Source organism: Ammospiza nelsoni, chromosome 1, assembly GCF_027579445.1.
Source record: "Ammospiza nelsoni isolate bAmmNel1 chromosome 1, bAmmNel1.pri, whole genome shotgun sequence".
Classification (NCBI taxonomy): domain Eukaryota; kingdom Metazoa; phylum Chordata; class Aves; order Passeriformes; family Passerellidae; genus Ammospiza; species Ammospiza nelsoni.
This window is the reverse complement of record NC_080633.1, coordinates 119,864,460-119,891,326: the sequence shown is the minus strand read 5'-3', so window position 1 is coordinate 119,891,326 and position 26,867 is coordinate 119,864,460. Positions and strand designations below refer to the sequence as shown.

Here is a 26,867-nt window from a genome sequence, read left to right as displayed (position 1 = left end):
TCCTCCAGCATAAGAGCCAAACTCATCCTGCCACGTTCAGTGGCTGTTCAGTGACGTTCTGAGCCCTGACTCAGTTGTGGCCACACCTTGACCTTTGAGAACGCAGAGTCCCTGCTGTGCCAGGCAAGAGATTTGGGAGAGCAGCCGAGGCACTGCAGGGTGGTTTGATGGAATTGCAACAACAAAATCAGAATCCAGCCAAACATGAACGCTCCTTAATTTGAGGAAAAGGTGATTACTGGGAAAACAGGTGAAATTTTCACAAGTTTCAGTTCAGAGCATTAAACCTTTTTTTATCTCTGTGGAGGTAAAAACTTTACCATCTAATAACAGCTCTGGCTTTTCTGTTTAGCAGAGCTCCCCAAAAGTCAATTATGTTTCTTTTCTTGATAGCATAAAGGATTCCCAAACCCTACTGCCTTATTTCTCTGCTTAAAGAATATTTTTCAAGTCATACTTTTCCTTCAAGCTTATAGCTTTGTTGTCCCTTTAGATAAAATAAATAACACTGCCATCTGATTTTCTGATATTTTATTTACCTACTGAATTTTTGGGGAAAAACACAGACATTAATTCAGGAACCTGCATAATTCTGGGCAGTATTGGCTAAGAAAAATCATGTGTTGAACAGATGATAGTAAACAAAATGTTTTCTCCAGATGTTACTTAATTCTCCAAAGTGAATGAAACCATAATGCATGTTAATTCATCTTAATTCATGTTGTGATGAGAATTTCGTAACCTCACTCCACATTTCTACACCAATATTTGTATTATTTAGCTATAAACTGAGTTCATTAAATGAAATAAGGAAAAAAAGACACTCTGTACTCCATTTTACAAACATTTCTCCATAAGTTAAGTCATATTGGTAGCAGATTTTGAGCCCAGCTAAGTCCAAAGCACTAGAAATAGTAAGATAAACTATTTAAGGGTCACTTTTTGTGTGTTTTAAATTGGCAAGGAGTAACTTCAACCTCTTGTTTAAAAAAAAAAAATAGGTATGTTGGTGATCAGAATACCTCCCATTAAATTGTAAATGTTTTATGGTGTACTTTTGGGATATCAATCACAGGACCCATAAGCAAAGAGTCAGTGAAGGAAAGAGAGTCTTCCAGGCGTGACACATCTGGTTCTTTGGCAGCCTAAACAGACTTTATATTGCCAGCTTTAAATTGGGCCTTTGAGTTTGCCACATACTTTATCTGATGATGGGATGTCTGCACTGCCATGTGTTCCTGGTTGCAGGAGCTTTATCATTTAATATTTAGGTTTATTCCCCTCCCTTCTCTCTCTTCAGATGATCTCTGTGCAGGAAAGCTTCACACTCAGTCCTTGTGCTTAGGGCTTATGGCCTTGCTCTTCTGAGCCTCTAAATATTCTGCATTTCTGATCAGGACTGGGACAAATATGCAGTACTACAAGAGTTGTGATCCTGCGTCACCAACAGTTCTACACTCAAAGACATTCAAAAGCAGCAATTAAAAGATGCCCACCTGTACAAAACTATTGATGCATCCATTGAATGGTCAGAAACTTCTCAATTGCTTTCTTTACTAAACTAAGGCTCTGTTATCAAAAACCCAGTACTAGAGGAAGTCAGCTGTAAACTGTATTTGTCAGTTATGGAAATGAATCTAGAATCAATTGGTATGTCATCACAGATTGCAAATGGGCCCATTTGTGTATATCTTGATTTAATGTGTTCTACAGAGAAGCACCTTACTGCTTTTAAAACTAGATGGGATCTGCTTTTAGGGAAAAAAAGAGCCTTGATTATCTCCTGGATCTTGAGTCCTAATAAGACATAAAATTGCTTGAAAGGAGTACCTGTAGCTTCCAAATTAGGTGATATAGGAAATAGAGGAATTTAAATAGTTTGCTCTTAGGCTGTTCCATTTCTGGACTGGTTACAGCATCCTGGTACACTTGCCCCTACATCTGATTCTTCAGTCTGTGTATAAAATACTTCTGAAGTTATGGAGCCAGTTATATACATGCTAATCTTAAGAATTACCTTTTATTTTCTGCTCAGACCATGTAATCAAAAATATCAGAAATATTATGGAAAATAAGTTTCCACTGTGAATCTATATACTCAAAGCCAGCAGGTGAATAGACTAATGCTTTTGTTTTTCAGTATCCATAATTTCTTAAACTTCTCTTGGAGTCTGCACAAACTGAACGCTCAAAGTCAGCAGTGACTGGGAAAACAGAGGATTGCAGATGTCACCCTCACTGACTCCATGTGCTAATTGTCCCAGGTGCCACTGACTGCACCAGTGTGTTATGCTGAGTGACAGTCAAGTGTTTTCATACAAGTGCCTTCTAAGCAGCCTTTCCCCTCACTGCCTTCATCTTCTTCATTGCACTCTCTGTTCCTGTGATGAGAAATGGTGTTCCCATTTCTCTTCCAATTTAGTGCTTATTTAGAAATTGTTACTGCCATCAAACCTCAGACCTGCAGTGGGCACAGAATGGATTATCAATCCAATATAAAAAGTCATTGTAGTGTGGAATTACTAAATATGCTGTTGAACTAATTTGAAGTTTAATAAAATATTTTCACTTATAAAATTAGTATCAGAGAGCATAAATAAAAGAGTTCTGCTTCTTCCCTATTTTCCACTGTGAACAGTAACGTGACAAGGGAATTCAGCAGCTACTTTGCTCTTCAGAGGATTCCCAAAGGCAAGTTTTAGGCTTTACTCATTAAGCCTGAAGGAGAATTATAGAATCAGGAATCTCTTCACTTCCACATCCAAAGTAAAAGCAAATGTCAAGCTAGCAGCCACCCGGCCCTGCTCCCTAAGGCAGCCATGGCTCTGGTGTATTTCTGTATTATACTGTATTTATCTGGTCATGTGTGAGAACATGGTCATTTACAACAGTGACAACAATGACACCAGTGCACCAGGATGCCACTTACTGCTGTGGTGTAGTATCAAACTCCAGCAGATTAACAGGCTTCCTGAAGGCAAATAGCACCCAAAATACTCATCTACCCAGGGAATTAAGCATCTGTTAACTTTATCTGATAGTTTCTTTGTTAAACAGTTCATTCTCTTGGCAATTGACCTTCAAAATAAATGTGAAATGCAAACTTCAGAGCAGGAAAATGAGCCCCTAAAATCTATCAAATCACTTAGTAAAATGCATCACTATTGGCTCAGACAGAATGCTTCCTAATTTAAGGCTGATATTTATATGTTACTCTAAAAGAGCTAAACATGAATACTGAAGAGACAAAAGAAGCTAGAAACATCAGAAATAGTAGTTAAACTTTTACATCACTTAATTTTAAAAGTTAGGTTAATGGCATGAAGTTCTAAAATCTGTAAGAACAGGGGATTTATGGGTTTGCAAAAGACATTTAGAAAGATATGTACATGTATAAATGAGTCATTAAAATATTTTATGGAGAGATTTTGAAGAAGAGTGCTTTGGTATCATTGGCACTTGCTTAAAACTGAAATATTTCACATAGGAGCCTAATGTGGAGCTGAGAAAGATTATTTTACACATTTAAGTGTGTACTGACTTTGATAGCATTCAGATATCAATGCTTGTGTAACATAGTGCCCTTGTAGGCAGAAAACATGTGTCAAGTAGAGCTGGTAAAAACAAAAGTTACTCTGCATGTTTTTTGATTTTGGCCTTTGACAGAGTAGAAATTTCTGTAAGGCTTTTTTCATGCTTGTGCTAATGCAAAAAAAAAAAGTCCGTCGATGTAGTTAAATATATTAACTAAAATATATTTTAATAATTTTAAAATATATTTTAATTTTTTTTCTGGAAGCTAAATAGATTAACTTTTTTCTTACTGCTTCTCTGGGAATAAATAAATTTCATGAGTAGTTATTGACAAATTAGAATTTCTGTCAATAATGACAAACGTTTGAGGGTGAAATTTCTCTCTCCAGAAGACAGAATGATTTGTAGCTCATGTGTTAATGACATGGATTTGAGTGGGGAAAAAATGTTTTCCACAAGCAGTGGTGGAGGATCTACACCCACCCTCTCAAACTCACGGTCTTCTGTAGGAAAAATGGTGCTCCAGGAATTTATCTTTGGTAAATTTAAAGTACTTTTGGTTAAATTTAAATCTAAGCACAGGCCTACTTATAAGTCTTGGCATTTTGAGTCAAAATAAAATAACCACCCTTCCAGGTTCTGTGTGAGCAGGTAGTGCTGTGCAAACATTCTGATCAGACTGGACCATCTGGTGCTGAGGACCAGACATTCTCTACATTGCATGGATCTGGTTGGGTTTTGCTTTGGTCTGGCTGATCTCATCCACAGACTAAAAGCTGATTTGTGTTTGGGGTGCATTTTGTGTACCTCAAGAGCATCCCAGAGTTTGTGTTCAGTCAAGTTCGTGCACCTTCACACTGGTCCAATGTGTGTCACAAGCCCAGAGGCTGTGTCTCAGTGAGAACCACGTGTGTGGGAAGGGACTCTCAGGTTCACTTTAGAAGTGCACTTCTGATCTGAATTAAAAGGTTTATGTGGCTTCTATCGCTCTCCCAACACTAGTACCTAAAGAATAAGGTGTCTGGAATGGTGCAGCTGTTAAACAGCATGTCTGCAGCAAAGGTTTCTTCCTACTCTCCATCACTTATCATTGATAAAGATACTGAGATTCTCCTGGAAGAGAATATGGAACTGCTGTGTTTGTGATGTCTTGTTTTTGTAATTTGTGGGTATAACAGGGAGTAGTTCCATCTATCCATGATTCCTTTCTTTGCACATTTTTAAAAGTTTTACTCAGCCATTGGCTCCTTTTTCAGATGAATGCTTTCACATTGTAATCAGATTTGTATTGCCTAAAAATGAAGTAATTACACCACACCCAACACAAAAATAGAAAAGCAGGAGCTCTCAGTATCAATTTCTTCCTTTAATTCGTTTGCAAAGGTGTCTTTTGAACCCCTCCTTTATGGAAACCAAGACGTCAATAACAAGAAATAGAAATTCTCCAATAACAAGAGTGGTTAATACCAGGCTTTCACTTATGAAATTACTATAAATGGAGTCATATTACCATGAGTGGGTTTAAGAAATGCAGGGCAAGTCCCAGCAGCCCTGGAGAGGTTTCTGAGACTGAGCTGAAGATTTAAGAGGAGGCACCTGCTTGTTTGCCCGTGGCAGCTTCCCTTGTAGTAAACTGAGCACAGCTGTCACAGCTCCTTGCTCAGGGGCAGAGGGGAAAACATCCCCTTCCACACCACACTGTGCTAATCTCCACACCCCCTTGGATTTCTGGTTTACTGAAAAAAGGTGAACAGAATCAGTGAGGACAATTTAAAATGTTTCAGCAGCACACTGCTGTTCCTTGTGCAGTGACACTGTCCAGTCAAGTATTCAGCTGGCTGTCACCTGGCACAGGTGTGACCAGCTAACTCTGGGTGAGAAGACTGTTCCAAAATGGAAATGCTCTGATAAAGATGCTATGATTAAGATAACCACCTTTTGACACATACTAGCATTCAGAGAATCTCAAAGCAATTTTATATTGCATATGCTTTCTGGAAGCACATCAAGAGGTATTTAAGGAATTTAAAGCGCTTGAGGCATGAAGTGAAGGCAAAGGGAATTGTCTTGCTCTAGGCATGACAAAAACAGTTGCTGGAGGCAGGAAACTCTCTCTGGTCAGAGCAAGTGGGATTACTGCAGTTATCTGAGGCTCCGGCAGTACAGCCCTTCATACAGCACCACCGAACACTTTGCTAACTCTGTAATGCAGTTGTTCATTTAATACTCATTTGTACTATGTGTTTCTTATTGTTCAAGGCTGTACTCCTTGAGCTAAACTCAGAGTTTTCTGTTTACAAAAACAACCAAAAATTCTCTGATTTTTCTCCTTTTCCTTTAACATTGTTCAGTGGTTCCTTGTTGTGCTGGAACTGCCTTACCGAAGCTTCTGCTTGACATCATTTTGGTGTGAATATTTTAATCTGCTGCTTGGATGCATTTACTGTGCTGTTTCTCAGTCGAGTGGTAGTTTGGAAAAAAAGTTTGGAAATCTACTACTAAAGAAATATTTTATTATTCTGTATTTTTATTTACATTGTCTCTAATTATAATATTAGTAAGATTTATTAACACAATCTTTGCTGCTTCTGTAAAATATTAAAAGCAAATTATCTAGCATACCTATGTAATTTATTTTTCTGTACAGCTGGCAAAGATTTAGACAAGACTAGCTTAACTTCCACAATTTTTCCAAAATCAAAATACGATAGATGAGCTAAATATGAATGATGAGATCTGAAAGTGACCTTGCTTTTTCTCCGGAAAACAGGCAGACCTGAGCAGCTTTAATTGTAGTGCTCACTACAAGCAGTTTATGCCTGTATTAACAGACTACACGAAATATGTAATTACCATGTTAAGCACAGCAAAATGAATCTGCTAGGAATGGACTACAAATTTGGATTATTCCAACATCCAGAGTGTAACCTAATAATTGCTAACCATCACTGATCTTGCTACAGCCTCTTCTATGAGAAGTCAGAATACCATAACTCATTTCATGCAGACCACATTAGTGTGGATGATTCCAATTCTAGAGCCCCTTTCTGCCACAGAGGAAGAGAAGTTTCAAAATAGAACAGAAAAGAACAAAGAATCCTTAAAATACACTGTATTAAGGATGTTTAGGTGATGCAGTAAACTCCCTTCACACTGCCATTAAGCCCAGACAGGAGATTTCACATGCTGCCTGAGTTATCTCCATGCTGATTTGGGCTATTGGTTGAATTTACCATTGGGTGGTTTGCATTGGAAGGGACCTTAAGGATCATCTAGTTCTGACCAGAAATGTTTTACTTCTCTCTCCATGCAGAATGGGAAAGTTTTCAGAATGCCACATAATTTTTCACTTGTCCACATTGTTGTCATTGTTACCTGTGTTTCAGGTGTAGACTTTTATTGCAAAGTGCTCCATCTCAGCCAGCCTTCTGGTACAATGGGGAGAACTTTGATATTGACAGCTTTGTTGGGTATTACACCACCTCACCCTACAATTAGGATATTTTAAAGTAGGACAAAAATATAAGCCATCAGAATTGAAAATGTTGCTGTGAGGACCGTACTGCAGAAAGATTCATTTGTCCATGTCCCCATGCAAGGTAGATATATTTTAAACAGATACCAATAATGATCTTTGGATTTTTGGGTGATAAACATCCTGCAATGAACATTTGCCCCAACAGAGCACACAAATGTCAGCAGATAAGAAAATTCATGATCAGTTTATGCAAGCAGGTGCAACTCTGTTGACTTGAATAAAACAAAGTGTATTAACACCAACAACAAAAAAAAAAAGCCAAATTCCTTTGAAAGATATTCTAAAGAATAGTTTATTATTTAAATATTTAATATAAATCTTTCTCCTTCCAGTCATAAACACAGATTGCCTTGAAGTTAAATATCAGCCTCTCAACACAGCCATAATTTATGGACAGCATTTATTCCTTGGTGAAGTATTTTACCTCTCTTTGGTTACATAAATAACCTCTCCAAGACTTGTTAATTTATTCATTGCCTGTTAATCCTTATTTGTCACCCTTATTTTAAAAATATACATTTATCTTCTGCTAATGAGAAACAGGAATAAAAGTCATTCTCAGTTGGTTCAAGGAAGGATCAGAATGTGCAGAGTGCTTTAGTTAGTGTGCAAAGCCCAAATTAAAGTGCTCAAAGCAGTCATAGCCCTGGAATTGGAGAACAGCAAGTTTGGGAGGAAAAAGGCAAGAAAACAGAGAGCCTTAATATATGTAAGGTATTAATATAAAATATAAATAATAGAATATAAAGTGGAATAGAATATCAAATAGAATATCTACTATAGAGAGAGAGAACGTAAAACAGCTTAACTGCATTGTGCTCTAAGCTGCATTGGTCCTTACAGAAATATTTCACTGTATAGATGATGAAGAGAGGTTTTCTAGGAGGTGATTTGTGTCTTTATCAGTCTGAAGAGTCTTGAGCTGCCCATCTCTCACTGTGGGCTGTGTCAGGTCAGGGCGCCTGGCACAATGTGGAGCAGAGCTGTGCCGGTACCACAGGTGATGCAAGCACCTGCTAGGACACAGATGTGCTTTGCCAAGACACTTGTGCTCATCATTTTCACAAAGAGCTCTCTCTCAGCCATTCAGAATTTAGCTTTGTGCCTGGTCTGTTAATGAATTCATGCGGGTAGAAAGGGCAATGTTTACTTGTGTGCCCACAAACATCTTTCATGTGTCTTCAGACTGCCATAATACAATAAAACCTTTCTGTCTATTCAGCACCCTGGTAGAAGGTGTGGGAGGGTTGCAGCACTGCTCAGGAAGACCTGTGGAATTTGCCTCCTTTTGAATTGGTTAGAAATTGTGACAAGCATAATAGCTGCAGTTAAACTAAACATTATTCTCTTAACCAAAAGCAGAATTTCCACTTTTTTGCTTAGGGAATTTTTACTGTGGCATGCTGTGAGGTCAGGGTATTAGCAAACCAATAGGCACAGAAGTTTGTAGAATTCCAAGTTGTCCCACAAAAATAACTATTACCACAATAAAGAAGTAAATGACAAGCTTGCATTCCCAGATTTACTCAACATGTAACTCCAGCATCCCTGAAGTCAGAAGTGATTTTGTGGAGAACTGACACAGCTTTAATCTAGTGGAAAAAAATTATTTCTCAAGCAGCTTATAAAAATGGGAAAATATAATTGCCTTAATGGCTGGTGCAGCTGCATTATGGGAGCTGTCTTCAGAGAATAAATAATTTCATTGCCACTAAAATATTTATATCCCTCTCCAAGCCTTCAGTTTGGTTTTGTTTTTCAAATAGTATTCTACATTTGGTACGCTTTTGTTTTCTTCAGCGCTATAGGTATCATTTTTCAATGATAGGATAGCAGGTCAATTTTGTGTAAGATACTCAGGACTGGTTTGAAGAACAAGAGGTAAAGACTTTGTTTTTAAAAATCCAACCTGGATTTTTTTCAGGTTGCATATATGTACGTCACAACTAAGTTCAAAGATTCAGATCCATCAGATTATGCACAGCTATCTTGTTTGTACGTGTGATGTGTTAAACTCTTCCTTCCCATCCGTGCCTTGCTGTTAAGTGAGACTGCAAACTTGCCATCGAGCATAAACATGTTTAAATGTAGTATCCTGCCATTTTTTTATCAAGATGTGTAGCTGAGTGAGTGCAAGAACTGTGATGTATGTATTACACCATCACTGGGGATTGAGGCTGTCCTTAATCTGCCCCCGAGAAGCCTTGTGCCAGGTTGGAACCTAAATTTATGGCTATGAAAATGCAGAAGAATGAAATGTATTATCCTGATGGGCCAGACAATGCAAAGGCATTGGGAGTCTTCCACAGCCTTTATAAAGACAGCCCCATGTCCAGCAGACTGAATTTACTTGGCTTTTACACCCCAGCTCCTAAATACAGCTGACCATGGGTGTATCTGAGAGGCCCCTGATAATATATAAACCCACTTGACTTTTAAAATAATGGGGGAAAAAAACCCAACAACAAACCCTCCACTTTGTCACTTCCCTGAAAAATAACTGAACAAAATTCAATGTCCTCAAGATGGAGATTATCAAAGCAAAGGCACTTCTACATACCCACTGTGCTTCTGTCTCCAGCCTTTAAAATCAGTAATGAAGAAGGTCATTGTGGTGATCACAAAAAAATCTTTGGGTTTTTTTTTTCCAGTTTCTTGATCTATACAAATGCCTCCCCATGTTCCTGCAGGCAATTAGTGTACTGTTAGTTTTACTGACGTGTAAGGTGACTTGTATATTCATATGCAGATCCTAGATGTGGTTCCACATAGATAAGAATAAAGACAGAAAATATATCTTTTCTATGCTTTTGACAAAATGTTGATAGAAGTGCTGCAAGCAATCATCTGAGGAGCTGCTGGTCTGTGAGCAGAGAGTGTGCCAGGGAGGGCTGGGAGCTCACACCCAAACTGGCAGCATGGGCTCTCCAGAGGGGCTGGTTGCTCCCTTTGGGCAGATTATCAAGGAGCTCATATGGTGTGAGAAACAAATGGATATAACCTCTGTTTTTCCAAACAAAAAGCTCAAAAAAATTACTTACAGAGCCTGAAAACAGCTTAAATGTATCTATAAGCAAAAAGATTATAAATAGCATCCATAAAGCTGCTTGGAGCAGCTGGTTAAGTGTTTTCCTTTTTGTGTGCTAAAATTGTCCCACCACAGAAGGTTTCTAAACCTTTTCTATAAATTCATCACCATGGAAAAGCGGTCCTTCGGAGAGAACAGTCTGTGAGTCATCATAAGCTTTCTTGTTGTAGTACTACATCTAGTTCCAAAGGGTTGTTTTTAACTCTCATATTAAAAAACAAACAAACACCTCACAAAACACCACCAAAAACCAACTGGCCTTTATCTGAAAAATATAAAAATATGAACATTAGAAATCTGTTATACTTAGTAAAATAAAACTCCTTATTGCAGGCACATGCACACTTAATTTGTTTATACCCAACAGGAAATTGGATTGATATCTGTAAGGAAAGATGAGTCAGGAAATATACTGCAATTTGAAGTATATGTTATATGTGGTGTAGAATTGTAGCTGCACTTTTCAGTGCATAATTCTTTAGAGTGAAACAAAAAAATTCATGGAAATTACTTTTCTCTCCTTCTGCTTCACACATTTGGTTCCCATGTTCACTGAAAATGTAATTAAACAGTTTTATTTTCAGGTTTATTCCAAAAGATTTTTTGAAAGTTGATTTAAAGAAAACCCATTGCATAACTAAGCATCCAAAAACACCTCCAATTTTTAAAAGCAAGTTACTGTACAACACCTGACAGTGCCAAAAGCAAAGAACATTTGTTAACATTTGCTACCCAACAGTGTGGGTTGCTTCCAGGGCATACCCGGAGGTGCTCAGCAGTGTGCACCTTGCATCCTTTCTCAGGCAAAGGTGGTTGAACACAGGGCAGTGGAGTCACCCAGGGTTCAGCTGGAAGCCAAGACACACCCAGGCTGTGCATTAAACTGGGAAACACCCCCAGGTGCAGCTGTGCCTCGGCAGACTCACTGCTAGGTTTGTCTCGCTGCTCTCCCTATTCAAGGCAAATGGAAGAAGGCAAAAATGACACAATGTGCCAGGGGTCATGGAGACCAACCATCCAGCATTTTTAATTCAAAGAATTTACCATACATCTCTGCTTTATATATATTTAATCTGTTCCTTTCCTGCAGTATCATTTCTCCTGGGAAGATCTCCTGTTTGAAGGGAAATTTGCAAATGCCATTTGACCTCAGTCTGGGTGTGCAAAGTGCCCCTTTGCTGAGGGACTCTTCTCATTGCTGTGCTCAGAGACACTCTACCAGGACACAAAGTATTGCATCTCAAGTCAGCACTGTCACCTTGCTCATGTCCCTGGGGGGAAAATAAGAGATCTCCCTGTGTTTCTCAGGGTCTCTAGCTGGTCAGAGTGACCCCAAGATACATTAGAAAGTCTCTTTTCCCAGCCCAGCACTCAAAGAGGGAGTCAGAACTCCTCATTTCTCAGTCTCAAGGTTGTTTATTGTATCTTATCTATAAAATTCTTTCTCCTGACCTGCTGAGGTCAGCTCAGCAGGACAGCCTGAGGCACTCTTGCCCACCTCCAGGGTGGTGTTATCTTTTTATACTAAAAACTATGTGTACAATATTTTTAATTTCCAATACCTATCCTCTATGTTAGACAGTGAGCTTCTCCTTCAAACCAATCTAGAAGTGCCAACATCACAGCAGAAGATGGAGGCCAAGAAGAAGAAGGAGAGAGGCTGGACTCATGCAGATTGCTCCACTTTGCCCCCTGAACCCCCATTCTAAAAACCCCAAAAATCTCCTTTTCACCCTGTGATAAATTCACTATCATTCTGATAGGGTGCTGAACAGTTCAGCACCCAGATCTCTTTTATGCTTATCTGAGACATAGGAATAATTAATTGTCATGTAATGAAAAAAAGAAAACCAAAAAAAGCCTGCCTTTTCTCTTTCTTAACGTAGCAAGACTCCATGGAAATCAATGGAATAATGCCAGCCTATTGCAGTAACACCAGCAAAAAGAGAATTTCCTTACAATTTTCCTCACTTTTTTCAGTAAATTTGCTGTATTCCCCAGCTTTGAAACCTTTGAAACAGATCCTGTCCTTCTGCAAAATTGTGGAGAGGCATTGTCCTTTATTTGAATAGTGACACTAAAAGTGTACTTTCCATGAATTAAAATATATAATCATTATGTGGAAGCAGACTAGGCAAGAAGTGATGATAAAATAGTTTGGGGAAACTTAGCATGCTACAGACATCTCATGCAGCACTATTTCACACCATAACATTTTTTACTCCATAAATATTTTCATCTTTCTTGCTGTAACTTGCATAAATGAATAAATGCATAGGAAACACTAATGATAAACCCTAAATTAAATCTAAGCTCACCATCTTGACATTTACTTTTTAAAATATGTATGAGGCAATTCCTCTGATCTTTTTTTTATACACTTACAAGCACATGCTTACAAGTTATTTGTGTTTCAGGGCCAAGTACAGTAATGAGTAAAGGCTTCCTCCTCCTATTGCTGAAAGGCTTTGTGAGGGCTTGAGGATCAAGGCTTTAAATTGAACTCAAGAGATTGCCTATCAGGAATAACCAAATCCTTCCAAACTTGGCACCATTCAGCAGCAGGAATTGCTACATGGTCTTTATCCTCATTCTCTATGCTTTGAATGATCATTACCCACAAAAAATACAGTTTTTCTTTTTATTTTCAGTTATTTTCTGAAGCTATTTATTCAATAAAGACTCAAGACATTCAAGTTAGGAGAACTTGATGGACTTAATGGCTGAATTAAAAGAACTAGGGTGAAATGCAATAGTTCAAGTTTAAGATCATATATATAGGAATTTCTCCTTATTACTGCAAATCCTTTGGTTGGATCAAGGAGAAAAACCAGCAATGTAGTATACAGCCACAGGATGACTGTGATTTTCAGTGTGTTAGGACCATAAAATTGAGTTTGTATGAGAATTTTCAGAGGAGTAACAGTACTTACACAGTGCTTTTGGTCCATGTTGAGAAGCAGAAAACAGGAACAGGTGCAGAGAAGAGCTACAGAGACATCTGATGAAATGATCTCCAGATATCTCATCAACCAAAATTCTTCTCTTACTCTATTAAATTATTTCTCCAAAGATTGAAATAATTTTGGATTTAATATATTAAAAGCATTATATGTATTATAATAAGAGGAACAGAGTACAATTAGGAAAGACCTACTGGTCATAAGGTCTTCCTCTTTGCTGTTAAAGGAAATTATGTAATAAATTTGACAAGCTGTTTTCTTTCTGGGCCACTTATAATAAATATTCTCTCTAGATTAGACGAGAGAAAAAATTTGAAATAAACACAAATTTAAGTGAAGAACGTGACTTATGAAAATAAGAATAAGATTTCTTCTTCTCTGCTTTTCAAAGATAGAAATATTATCTGATCCTTGAAAAAAAGTTATCAAAGCCAATAAATTACGTGTGCCCATTCAGTGGCTTTTACACAGATGGAAATGAGCAAGTATTTGACTGCAGTGGCAAGTAAAGGTCAAGTAAAACCATAACTTATAAAAAGTGGAGTCCAGATAGTTTATGTTCTATAAATTAAGGATTTTCTATGAACCTCACACACTCAGATGGAAGGGTTTAAAGCTTACACAGGTATGAAGGAAGCTATTTATTAGTATCAGAAAAAAAGCTATTTACTTACTTCTGGGTATATGGAATTTTTAATATAAGCACACTTTTTAAAATAGCCATCTTAATGTATTTTATTCATGGTAGCGCATACTGAATTTAGGCAACTTTATCAGAATACCACCAGTTTAAAATTTTCATTTAAGACTGTAGAAGATTGCTTTCATTTATATACTTTCAAAGATATACTTCATATTTTCCAGGTTAGTAGCTTGCCTGAACAACCAAAAGTGGGGGTTATTTCCAACCTTTGAGCATATTTCAGAATTCCACAGTGGTCTCCAAAGCAAAAGAGCATGGTCACCTCTTGTTTAAATTCCTTGCTGTTATTCTACAAATATCAATACACCAAAAAAAAGGAGATGTAGAAAACGTTGTAATTATATTACAAGAGTTCTATTGTCATTACCTTGCAAAGGTTCCATATTGCTAGAGTTTCATACCTCCTTGATGTTTCTCATAGGCAGCTCCTCTAGGCACTGACTCTTCACAGCAGCCAACAGATTCCCATTCCCCCCCTTAGCCAACCAATCCACTCTTTTATAACACTTTTCTGATTGGCTACAGGTGTGATCTGTTAACATCAGGCCTGCTCCTGCTCTTTAGTAATTGGCTCAGCTGCAACTCTTTAGGGGGTAAGATTACATTTGATACCACCTTCATTTACCCATACTGTATCCCCCTACAGAAAATATTATATTATTTGAAACAGAAAAGGGTTTTTTTTCAACATCATTGAAGGCTATGGAGTAAATGCAGAATGTTTCAATATTTAGGAAGAGTTGTAGAATTTTGTTCTCTGAAAGCTGTATATAGTGCTTTCCACCTATGGTCCCTGCCTTGCTCCCCTTACCATGGCCAACAGGAAGTTTAAAAGCCATGGGTTTATTTGTGTCTCCATACTCTCACAAGTTTAAAGGGTCTCCATACTCTCACAAGTTTAAAGGATGAGATCATCCCTGTTATAGGGGTGGGGAGCTGAACCGTGCCTACACTGCCAGCTGAGCATGGCTGTGCAGCCCAGCCTGTCCATCAGGCTTTGCAGGCAGGCGTGTGCCTGGTCTCAGGCTGAGTGCCAGGCTTTGGCATATATCTGTGCTTCAAGCACACCCACCACGACAGAGCCCAGGGTCTTGCTGCAGACAAACCAAGCCACCATCAAAGGCCTCTAACCAAATACAGAGTCTGTGGTTTTTACTCATGAATGGATACAAAGCATGTGGAGCTCAGTATGAGGAGCCTTCTGCCAGGCTGGCCCTGAACCTCACTGGAAATGACCTGTGGTTGTTTGTTCAAGGTCTTAAAGGAAGTCTGGGAAGCAAGTTTCATGCAGTCCCCTACCATTGAACCTTTCCCCCTTCACCTTTCTGCTCTTGGTATCTATAATTCTAAATTCTAATTCTAATATCTAAATTCTATAACAATTTTGTGATGGATTTGGTGTTCTTCCTTTCACTAAGGCCAAGAGAAAATCTGCTGCACAGAGTCCTGAGATGCTTAATTTGGAAATAGTATCTTGAGCACTTGTCTCAAAATATAAATGGGGCTTAGCGTGAACTGAAGCAACTCTGAAGCTCAGAAAGGCCAATGAGCTTCTGTGTGGACTTCAGAATGATGGCAGCTGCAGGAATGTGCAGGCTCTGAGTGATCAAGACATGGATAAATGATGGGACATGACATGAGAAATTGTTGAATATGACAATCTGAGAAGCTGACAAAAATTCAGAGAGCACTGTCAAGTACAGCTGGATCTTGCAAAAGGTAAAGGAGGAGGTATTTGAGAAAAGGTTGAATTCCACAGGTGATTGAGAGGGAGTACTGGGGATGTTTTTTGGGCAACAGTACTTGGGTAACCCTATCAGTGATACCACATGAAGCTGAGATTACCTAGAAATGCCAGATTTGGGTACCCATATAGCAAAGCTGGGACCAGTTGGGGAAAAGTAATTAGGGATGGGTTGTTTATTTGAGAGGAGGTAGCGTGAGCAAGGTAGAAGTGTGGTGAAAGGGAGGATGAAGAACAGGAAAAAATGTATGCAGCTGATGTGATCAGATCTGTTCAGGACACTGGCTGGGGAGTAATTGTTTGCTACAGTCTAATCAGGACTGGCCCCACCACACGAGTTCAACATGCCTCTGCAGGATGGAACGGGGAAGCTTTCCTCTTTGGGCCGAGGAAGGAGCACCCAGATGTACAGATAAACTTTCTGGTCCTGTCAGGTCTATGCCAGGCCTGACAGCATCACCATCTACTCCTGGCTTCCTTACAAAGCACAGAGCAACTCACTCTATTGCCATAAGCCATGGCAATAAAGAAGTAGATGGGGTTATAGCAGAAGTTCCTTTCAATAATATGTTACCAGAATGATGATGATTCTTTCCTTAAAAGTAACAGTAGTTCAAATAATATGTCATTGGAAGGATTGTATCCAAGTTAAACAATCATCAGCTGTTTCATGCAAATATGTTATTACAGTATGTTTCTCAGGAAATTAATATGAATGAGTATACATGCTGTTTCATTTAAGCAGATTATTGCAGCCTCCCCTGTGGATCTTAATCCTGCACAGTTAGCACAATATTTCCTTGTCAGCTGGTTGCTTAATTTAGTCTGTTTGTTTAAGTGTTTATTGGTCTTGTTACTTCTTACTTTATTTTCTGCCCTGAATCACTGCCCTCTTTCTCTCTTCTTTTGCACATGACTGGATGACACTTGATGAAAGCAAGACAGCATTCATTACCATACACAGTTCATTTTTCTGTTTTGAGACAGAGACATGCACTGAAGCAATTGCTTCCCACTTCATGTGTTTAAGCTAGGTGGCCCTATAGCCAGTGTTTATGAGACATGGGAGGCCAGCTTTGTTCCTTAGTTGGAATGAAAACTTTGAAATTTTTGCAGATAGTAACATTCCATATGTCTCTGAAATGAAGCTGTGCAGAGGAAGACTGCTAGTAATATAGCATTGCTTTAGTCTGTAAAGTTTCCTGCTGGGTAAAGAAACCCTTTTTACACCTGAAAAACATCTATGAAACTCAGATATTTCATGCTTGGGAAGTAGCATGTAAGTTCAGCTTCCCAAGAAGTCATCTGTGCTATGCTGATAAATGTGAGGCAATAACATACTTTGCCTCCTCAGCATTTCTGCCTACATTACCCAAACACCTATTTTTTGGCAGAAATATAAATTAGCTAGCTCTTTCTCATACTAGGAATGGTCTCAGTTTTCCTGCCTTAGTAGCTAAAAGGCAGAAAATATATATACATTGCTGTCTAGACAATGCAAATGGTGTTCTCTTCTGTTTGGATCAGCATCTGCTGTAATACAGAAAACCATAATGAAGGGCTCAGGAAGTTTTGTAAAGTTCCCTTTCCAGATGTACCCACCAGTCTCAGGAAGAAGCCCAGCCTTATTTGTCTGTCTTGATTTTGTAGCACTGTTGAATCACAGTTAAAACTCTTCATCCCTGTAACAGAGAAAGAGAAAAACATTAATGTTTTATTATTTCTTAACCTCTTGACTATCAGAATTTAGTGGAGAAAAGGGAATGAAGCAATTGATCTTTCATCACAAATGATAACTGATGGCATATTGGGAGTTGACAAGAGGCTTTCATACTGTAGATCTTTTCAGACGTGTCATTCAGCCTTAATGAACCTCCAAGTGCAGCAACGATGGTAGCTTGTTCTCCAGAACTGTAATCCCTCCTCTGTTATTAGGAATGGATGCCTGTAAGTGGGGATGTATTTTCTTTCCTATTTTTTCCATAGGTATTTGATTTATAGCATATCACTCCTTAAACTGTGTTTAAAATACTTGTAAATCCTTTGCAAACATGCTTTTATTAAATTCCGTGGGAGAGCACAGATGTGATTAAGGTTCACATTAGTCAGGAGAATAAAACAATAAAAAGGATTTTCCTGAAGGAAATGAGGAATTTACATAAATGCAGTTCATGCCATGTGACTTCATCAGGAAAGTTTCATGAGAGAGAACTGCTAATTCCATCAGTAAAGAAGTCGTAGATGTGCTGCAAAATAGTTTCTTTAGATCCATCTGGTCTGTTCATAGATAAGTAAAACTATGAATTAAATGGGAGAAATAGTGAATGAAAAAGCCAAAGAAATAAACCAAGAATTTAAGTCCCCATTGGCATCAGGAAGTATTGCCCTTCCCAGGGCCACGTAGCATATTCTGTGTTTCCAAAGCAGCTGTGTCATTCCTCTTGCTGTTCCTGAAAAATGTCAGGGGGTGATGAAGGGAAAAAAAGGAGTCATTGCATGTCAGTGCTGGCCAAGAGCTGGTCACCCATTTTGTTCCGACACAGGGCTGTGCCTGGGGACATCAGCCTGGCTTCTACTCTGCTCACCACACTCTTTCAGTCAGTTCATTTACCAAAGCTTGTGCGCTGCTCTTGGCAAAGGCTTTCAACACAGTTTAATGTTTACACAAAATTCAAAAGATCTAACTAAGTCCTAGCTTTAAATTCCATTAGCCTAATTGCTAGGGTAATTTGAAAGTTTGTCATGCTGGATATAAATTTCTGCACTAATTTATACAAAATACATCTCATCTTGCTGTTTGTTTAGAAATTTTTTTAAATAGGGTTTAAAAAAAAAAGATTTAGAGGCATCATGGTTAGAAAATTAACCTTACCTGCATAAATCAGCAGACTGCTGACATGTCTGCAGGCAGTAAAACTTTCCCTAGTTGGATACAGGGATGGTCCTGAGTGTTTGGGGTGCATCTACCATTTATCAACCATATTAGTACATGATTTGATAGATTTTGTTGGCTTTTAAATAGTGGGTGTGTTATTGAATTTCTACCCTAAGTTCAGTGTGTATTACATAGCATTTAAGGTAATAATTGGATTTCTTTAATGTGAAATGTAACCAGAAAAGCTATAAAGCTAATGTAGATGTCTGAGGTCAAGCTAGATTTCCTATAGTGCTTTGTTGAAGAATGCATAATAATTATGCACTGACTAGCCAGCCTACTGAAGTGGGTGTTAGCAGATAGTTCTCAGGAATCCAGTGTATTCCCACAGCTTGCATGCACAAAAATTGAATGGGCTTTGCCATAATGGCTTAACCATCTTTTAATAAATACTTTAATAAATACTGAAATTACCATGCTAAACTGCTAAACTGCTTGCTATGAGCTCTCTAGCAGCAGACTCAGCCACAGCTTGAAGCATTTCCCAACATTGTGTCAAGCGATCAATCTGTCACAGCACCAACACTTTCCTCTCCAGGGCAGGTTTTTCATTACACTGGAAAGGACAGAGTTGCTGAGCTAATCAAAGGCAGTTTACAGCATGAATTCAAGACCATACCTCAGTGATATCCACTCCTTCAAAATTCCATTACAGCTGTGTAACACATGCTTAGCTACTTATTTCATTGAAATCTGTTTTTTATATGTGGGTTGTACCAATCCTTCCAGAAATGTCTGATGGATCTTTATTAGCTACATCAACTTCGCGGGCAATCATTACTGCTTTATTCCTTTTTCATTATTTTCTTCTTAAAAGCAATTTAGTACTTAGAAAGAAGTGAGTAATGGAAAAGAATATTACTCTTGTATGTATGATAAATTCAAAGCATCTATTTTCCTTTAGAAGATGCAGCAGTTGTAGCACTCTAAGAGATTCATTCCTCTCTGTGCAAGCTCCAAAACAGGAGGTTAAATTTGGCTTGGAAGCATAGTAATTTCTCCTAAGTTTTTGGGCTGCCAAATTATAATAAGAGAGCTCTCAGAAATCTTTTTCCCTTAGGCATAAACCATTTGCCCAGTAAGGTCAACAGCAGGCAAGGCAAATGGACTGAGGTCCACACCTGTGGGTACATCAGTGTTACTGCAGCAGTACCTGGAGTCTAACTGGACCAAAAACTTTTTAATGCCATTTGGGAGTTGCAAGGTTTGGGACCTGTCAGCAGGGGTGAGAACCAAAACTGGAGAGCTGAGACAGAAAAGGGAGAGCAAATGTTGACTGTAGAGAAAAGACTAAAAAAGAATAGGGGGTAAGGTAAAATTATTTCCAGAAACATGTAAGCCACTTGACCATTCAGAATTTATTAGTAGTGCTTTCTTCTGATCTGGCAGTATTTATTGCTTACCTATGTATGCATTAAGGATTCTTGCAGCAAAGGTGAGTCCTACCAGGGCTGTAGCCGCAGTTCATCAAAGGCAAGACCTGGTGCCTGTGAGCACCAGCAGCTTGGGAGCGTTCCTGGAACAGTGAGCCAGGAGGGGCGCACTCAGCAGTGCTGTTTCTAGTTGGCCAAATGTCTTCTCACCAGACTCAGAACCTTCCGCAAAGGAGGAGAGCTCACAGGATACTTGAGGGTCAAAACTCTCAATGTCAAGGGAAATTCTACTGTTTAAAATTCCCAGATAATATAGAAACTGTAGATAAAGAAATTGTTTGAAAGGTACTGTGGCTACTGGGTGGAACTGTAGAAATAAATATATGCATGACTGCCAAGGTCTCTTGGAAGTACTGATTATCAACAGTACAAATTAAAAACTCAAAATGTAGGAAAATGCCAGAATTCACACTGGCCACTTAAAGTTATTTCATCCTTCTTGTGTATGGCTGATATTTTAGTTACATGATCGTTCCCTCTGTTTTCTGTGGTCTCCAGCATCCCATAGGTCATGACAGGTGGTGGTCATTGAAGGGTCATTCAGTTTCTTGTTTCCTGTTTGCAAAATTATGTCCATTGAGATCATAAATCATAGAATGGCTTCAGTTGGAAGGGATCTTAAAGATTATCTAGTTCCAGCCCCCCCCTGCCATGGGCAGGGGCACCTTTCACCTGAACAGGTTGTTCAGAGCCTCATCCAACGGGGCTTTGGACACTTCCAAGGATGAGGCATCCAAAGCTTCTCTGGGCAATCAGTTCTTGTGCTCCTCACAGCAAAGAATTTCTTGCTTGTATCTTACTTAAATTTACTCTATTTCAGCCCCTGTTAAAGAAAGTGAATAAAGTCAGCTACTATTTTCTAGAACCTTCTGAGCGTGTATGAGCAGCTACTTACTTCACAAAATTTGTTCAAGTTTTAATTGATAAAGCAAAAGGCATGCCTCAATATGAAGATCACCTTTCTCAAGTCAACTCCCCTCTTGAATGCATGAAACAATGAACTTTTCAAGGTCCATTAAAGGTTTAAACATGAAAAAACAATGTATTTTACTTAATCTCATCCTCGGAAACAGATCAATCATTTTGGAAAAAGATGATTTTTTTTTTTAATCTGAGGCATATGTTCAGTATGGAAGATGTCAGACTGAATGGTTTAACTTAGAAGGAATGAACAAAACATTTGGATGTAAAGGGAAGGTCAAGCTGACGCTGACCTGTAAAGAGCAAATCATTTCTATGGAAGTGCATAATCCAGAAGCAAATTTAGAAGCAGAGCTCCAGCTGACCCAACATTGTCCAGGTGCTGAAAAAGAGCACAATTACAGTAGCTATTTGAACCTAATTACTGTCCCATTGTACTGCTGCAAGGAGTCCTAAAGTGCCAATTCAATTTTCTATTATTGGCAGTGATAAAGTCATACGAGTTGTTCCTGAGAGCGAGAGGGAAACACAGATCCTGAGGGCTGCATTCAACAGGCTTAAGGTGAGTTTGATTATTTTCATCTTGTTTTTATGATCTTTTTTGAAGACTGTAGTGGATTCACTTTCTTGCCTTTCATTTGGCACTTCAAATTATTTTATTATCTGGAAAAAAGTATTTGCCCATTAAATTACTAATTTACCAATAAAATAGCATAAGTATTAGATTCATCACGCCTGACAAAATTAACAACACTTCCTTAAAGTGATACAGGTGCCATACTTGTAAATTTGCTTTCTTTGCTCTTCCACTTCTTGCTAGCATACATAGTTGTTTCACTATCTGCTCAATTGTTATTTGAAACACTGAGTTAGTTCATATTGTGAACACACAGAGTAATATAAATAAGGCCTCAGTTTAAGAATCTCGCTGGCAGAATAATTTTTTAGAGGCAGATAACAGAGTGTCTAGGACAGGGAGCCAAAATCTTTCTTCCCTGGCCTTTCCTTGCAGAGGTAAATGAAAAGCAGCAGTGCCACTGCAGCAGTGCAGCACAGGAGCACTCTGCAGCATGCTGCTCTGCTGGCACAGCTTACAAAGGCAGAGGCAGCTTTTCCACAGCAGCCTGGCCCACTGTGCCAGAGCATGGGGACTACCTGTAAGTCAGGTCTATAGTCCTGAAAAAAGGACTGTACCATGCACATGCACTGCCCCCAGGTACTGTGGGACAGGGATAAGCTTCATTAGTAGTCACCAAAACAGCCTAACCCGAGCAGAATCAGGGAAGTAACAATTGGATCAATATGTTGAGTGCCACAGCATTTGCAGCATGTGCAAAAGCTTTGGGCTGCTCACTGCCTTCAACTCCAGCAAGCTATGAGGCAGTCTGTGATGTAATTCTGCCTCTGTTGTTGAAACCGTACATAAATGATTGTGCTCTCAGTGAGGAACAAATGAAGGTGCATATAATTTTCTAGTCCAATGGTTAACATCTGGGAGACAAGTAAATCCAGTCTCTGTCTGCATGCCAAATAAAACAAAACTAAGGTGTTAGAAGAGCTCTTACAGCCTTCCCATCTTTCAGTTATGATGAAGCTATCTTGCTAGTGTGCTTTAAAGAAAGAGGACTGAGCTACCTTAGGTACCTTAGCCCAGGAGAAGGCTTACTGCTGTGAATACCCCAGTACTCAAGACACTGACACCTTACTAGCTTTAAGTAGGAAAGCTGAGACTGTCTTCATCACATCTGCATTTCTTAACACTGTGTTTGGTTAGTTCACCTTTCAAGATGCTGTACTTTCAACCCCCATTCTCAAGACATCCAGCCTGTGCACATGTTGAATGAAAAATTTCAATGTTCAAAAGAGGCAGTGTCATGATGCCATGGATTAGACACTTTGCACTGTAATGCCCAACTCTCCTAAAGAATATAATCTCATATTTGTTCTGCATTGCTTATTAAGGACCTGACCTTCTCCTGTGAAAGTTGCTGTAACACCCCAAAAAGGATACTTGTTTTACTCTCAGTTAGGAAAAAAACCCACCATAAACCTGAGCAATAGATGTGGAAGCTGGTTTTTGCATTAATTTCTCCCCCCTGGAAGTTGGAACATAAAGAGGGAGCATATGTGTTTTTTTCCTTTCTCCTCATATTGTAAAGCCTGAGAAGCAAAGGGGTTGCTCACCTTCCTGTAACTGTTTCTCATTACAGAGCTCCCTTAGGCTCCCAGAAAGAGATTCCTTCAAATCAAAGTGGGAGCAGTAGAAACTTGAATAAATAATTGCATACTGTAACTCTGAGAGCAGGATAATAAAATTTTGGCAAACTTCAGCAGAATCTGACTAGTTAATTAGAAAATGATTGATTCTGATGAGAAACTAAGCTGAGGGGGTTGAAAGGATGACTCAAAAAAGAGAGAGTGTAGTGACACCCAGTTTCATGAGCACAGGCTGGGTTTGGCTGCCTGTCAGGTCTTAGGGCTCTTCCATCGGCAGCTGCTTCACTGCCCATCTGCATGGGGTGGAAGAGACACCCGAGTGGATAACAAGTAATAGATATGTTTAACATTAATTTATCATATTTCCACCCTGCAAAAAACCCTCAAGTTATTCCCTCATGAAGAAGTGGATCAATAATGACACTCCTCAGAAATGCCCAGTCCCTACAATAGCAGCACAAGTCAGTTGTGGCTGCAAGCTGTCAGGCAGCCCCACTGCCTGAAGAGAACCATGTATTTGAAGTTGTGCAATTTTTAAGTCTCCATGTCAATTCTCCCCATCCTTCTCTCACCCCCAGCCTTCCAGGTTGAAATTCAATGTACAGGGGATTTATGTTCTGTTTCTTAAATATGAGCCTTTAAGCACAATGTTGATTATATGCTCTGGAGAAAATGGAAGACAGTGCACAAAAAAAAAAACCAAAAAAAACCCCCAAAACCCTCAGTAGGGCAAAATAAGCTGCAAACGAACCCCAGATATAGTCCTGTTGCCATCTTACCACAATATGCCTGACAAACAACAGAAATACAAGCAGGAGTGTCAACAGAGATGTATGAATTGCTATAATTACAAAGACTGCACTTTGGATTTCTTCATTTTTGAGTCAGAAAACCAGAACTAGTTTAAAGACACATCTCCTTTGAATCTGTTTTGGTTTGAGCAGTAAATTAATACCAACCTGCTACATTACTCACGCATTCTGTTCCTCAAGGGGGAAATAAAGATGGAACCAGGATCTTTTCAAGATATTACAGTTTTGTTATGTTACTCAGTGTTGTGCAAAATTCAGTTTTCAACCTGAGTTATGATGTGGCCTGATAGTATTCTCTACCATTGTCATTATTATAAGAATAAGAAAAGTCCATAAAAATAAAACTCATATAATTTTTGCTGTTGAATTGAGAAGAATACATGTACTTGGATTTCAGACATCTTTCTCTACCCTGGAAAGTTGGTCTATTAGAGATGAGGTATATTTCAGAGGGCCAAAAGTTACATTCTCTTGGCATGTCAGGATTAGTCCCAATTAGTAAAACAGGAATTGCAGTGCAAAAGTCATTTGGGGAGCCCAATTTACCCCTGGTGTGATCCATGCACGACATAAATATTTGGAATAAATTCCCAGGAGAGTGCAAGCACAGAATAGGTTCTGCACAAATGGATTGTATGCCTGTTGCAGGATTTCCTTGCACAGAACAGACCATGTGTGGTAATAAGGCAAGGGGAACATAATCCCTCCAGTCCCAGGCTTCCTCCTCGCTGTGTCTGGTGGAGGGAGGTTTTCCACAGACTTGTGGTGTTCTGTGCTCATTTCAGCCATCCTATAAATTTACACTTGTATGGCAGAGTGATTTAGCCTTTTCTTCCAGCATACATCTCATAACCCAAAGAATTATAAGAAAAACTCCTCTTTGTTCAGTTCAAATGACCCTATCCTTCTGAAGGGCATTACCACAAAGAAGCTTGAAAAAATGATCCTGATGATCCTATTGCAAGGGCAATGTATTTTGGTGTCAGGGAAAGAATAAAGCAAATGCAAAGATACCCCTCCTTATTGCCTACTGATTTGGACAAAGGGAAAAGAACCAAGAAGAAAATAAACCAGCAGTGAAAGAACAGCAGTGAGTCATAAATAAAATTTCACTGATTTTATCTGCCAGCTTCTTAATTACTGTCCTTACCACTGATTTTTCCTGAGTGGATTTTGTCATTTACAGTCTGCTCTAACACCAGAGCAGTAGGGAAGGAAGTGGTGAGAGCTCTGCCTTTTGCCATGCTGAAGCCATAGAGGTCAGCAAGGTCCATCCCTTTTCAGAAAAGCACCAGAGACCAAAGGATACTTTCCTAAATGTGCATTTATAGAAACCTACACTGAGACATTTTGAAGGATCATCCAGGAACTGGCTATATGTCTCTATGTATTTGAAGTATCTTAGAATGTGTCCCCAGTGATTTACTTGGACAGTGACAGTTGAGCTAAAACATAACCCCCAAAATTCATACAAGAATTTCAAGGACTACTGAAGGTTTTCCGTGCACATGGAAACCTCTTGATGACAAGAGCAAGGACTGCTCTTCTACCAGTACCTGAGCTATAAGGTTAATTCACACATTTTTACAGAAGTTGTAGTCCCTAAGAACATCTGAAACCTAGCATCTGGAGCTCCTCAGGAGGTATTCCTCAGGAGGTATTTTTGCCCCCCCTTTTTAAGGGGAAAAATAAAATAGTCCATATAATGCTTGGTGTAACAAATCCCTGAATTCTACCCAAATTGTCCAGGCTCTGCTACTGTATGAATGCCATTGCCTATAGTGAGTGAATAATGGATAATGAAAGTTTCATTCCACACATTTTACTTTTGTTCATGAATTGCCCAGTGGCAAATCACATTAGTCATAATCACTTGCTGAGTAATTTCCACAAATTAGTTTTGGTCTGTAACTCCATTGCCCACAGTACTTTGTTATTAATCATTATTATAAATGGATTCCTTCATAGGCTGGTTCTGTTAACGTTGAGGTGACAGAATATTGCTTTTTTTTTTCCCTGGTGGGGTGAACATAGCGTGTATATCTGCACTGCCAGTAAAAATAGCCAGCTGTAGGGATAAAAATTTTTCTGCTGTAAGTTCTGTAAAATTGCCTGAATGTGCATGTATTCAACCAATAAACTTAGCTACAGTAAAGAATAAATATAGAAGCCTAAATATAATGAGTCAGATCAGCTCAAAGCAGAAGGAGGGGGCTCTGGGCCAGACCACTCTTGTCTCAGCCAGGCTGAGTAGGGTTCCCTGTGCCTCCCCACCAGCCCCTCACTGTAGGACTACATCTCTCCAGAACAAGTTTTCAGAAACTCTTGTGCATCGTGCTGGGTATGCAATTATTTCTTAGGGCAATATGTGTCTGAGGTCAGAAGAAATGAGCAGGTGGGGAACAAGAGCCATGGCCTTTTTTGAGGCAGGAGATGGCAGTTTCTGGTTTTCACTGAGTGACAGAGGTAGTAGCAGCTGGCACATGCCATCGGTATGTGTACAGCAGGATCTCTGGTCCCCAGCATGTTCCTACATCATTTCTTTCAGTCTCTGTGGGGAAGAAAAATAAGACTCTGGTAATTGGGCTTCCTACCAGCAGCAGCACCCACATCCTTAGACACATTTGGCACAGACCTCATCCCAAAGCCCACTGGGGTAGATGTGAGTATGACAGGGGTAAATGTTGCTGGAGCTCCTGCCTTGGCTTTCATGCAAGATGTATAGTATGCAAGTATCCTATACATGTATGACAAGTATGTGGCATAGCAGTGCTGAGGAACATTTTCATAGGGCTGTGATGGACTAAAATGCAGCAAATACTTTGACAATTCAAGTGCAAACTCAGGGAATTACTTATTTTCCTAACTGTACATCACTGTCCAGCTTTTAGATTGGCTGCTGCTGTAATGCCATCACAGGTACCAGTCTTGAATTTAACATATTCTGTTGGGATCTTCACTGTTACAAATAATTTCTTT

General features: G+C 39.1%; 1 protein-coding gene across 1 annotated transcript in view; it reads left to right on the top strand.

Annotated features, from left to right (window-relative positions):
• The window catches only part of CPA6 (carboxypeptidase A6), an 81,449-nt gene that overhangs the window by 14,827 nt on the left and 39,755 nt on the right, over window positions 1–26,867 (top strand). The window contains exon 2 of the mRNA XM_059478102.1: window positions 21,346–21,421. Coding sequence (XP_059334085.1) covers window positions 21,346–21,421 — 76 coding nt within the window. The remainder of the gene's footprint in view (window positions 1–21,345; window positions 21,422–26,867) is intronic.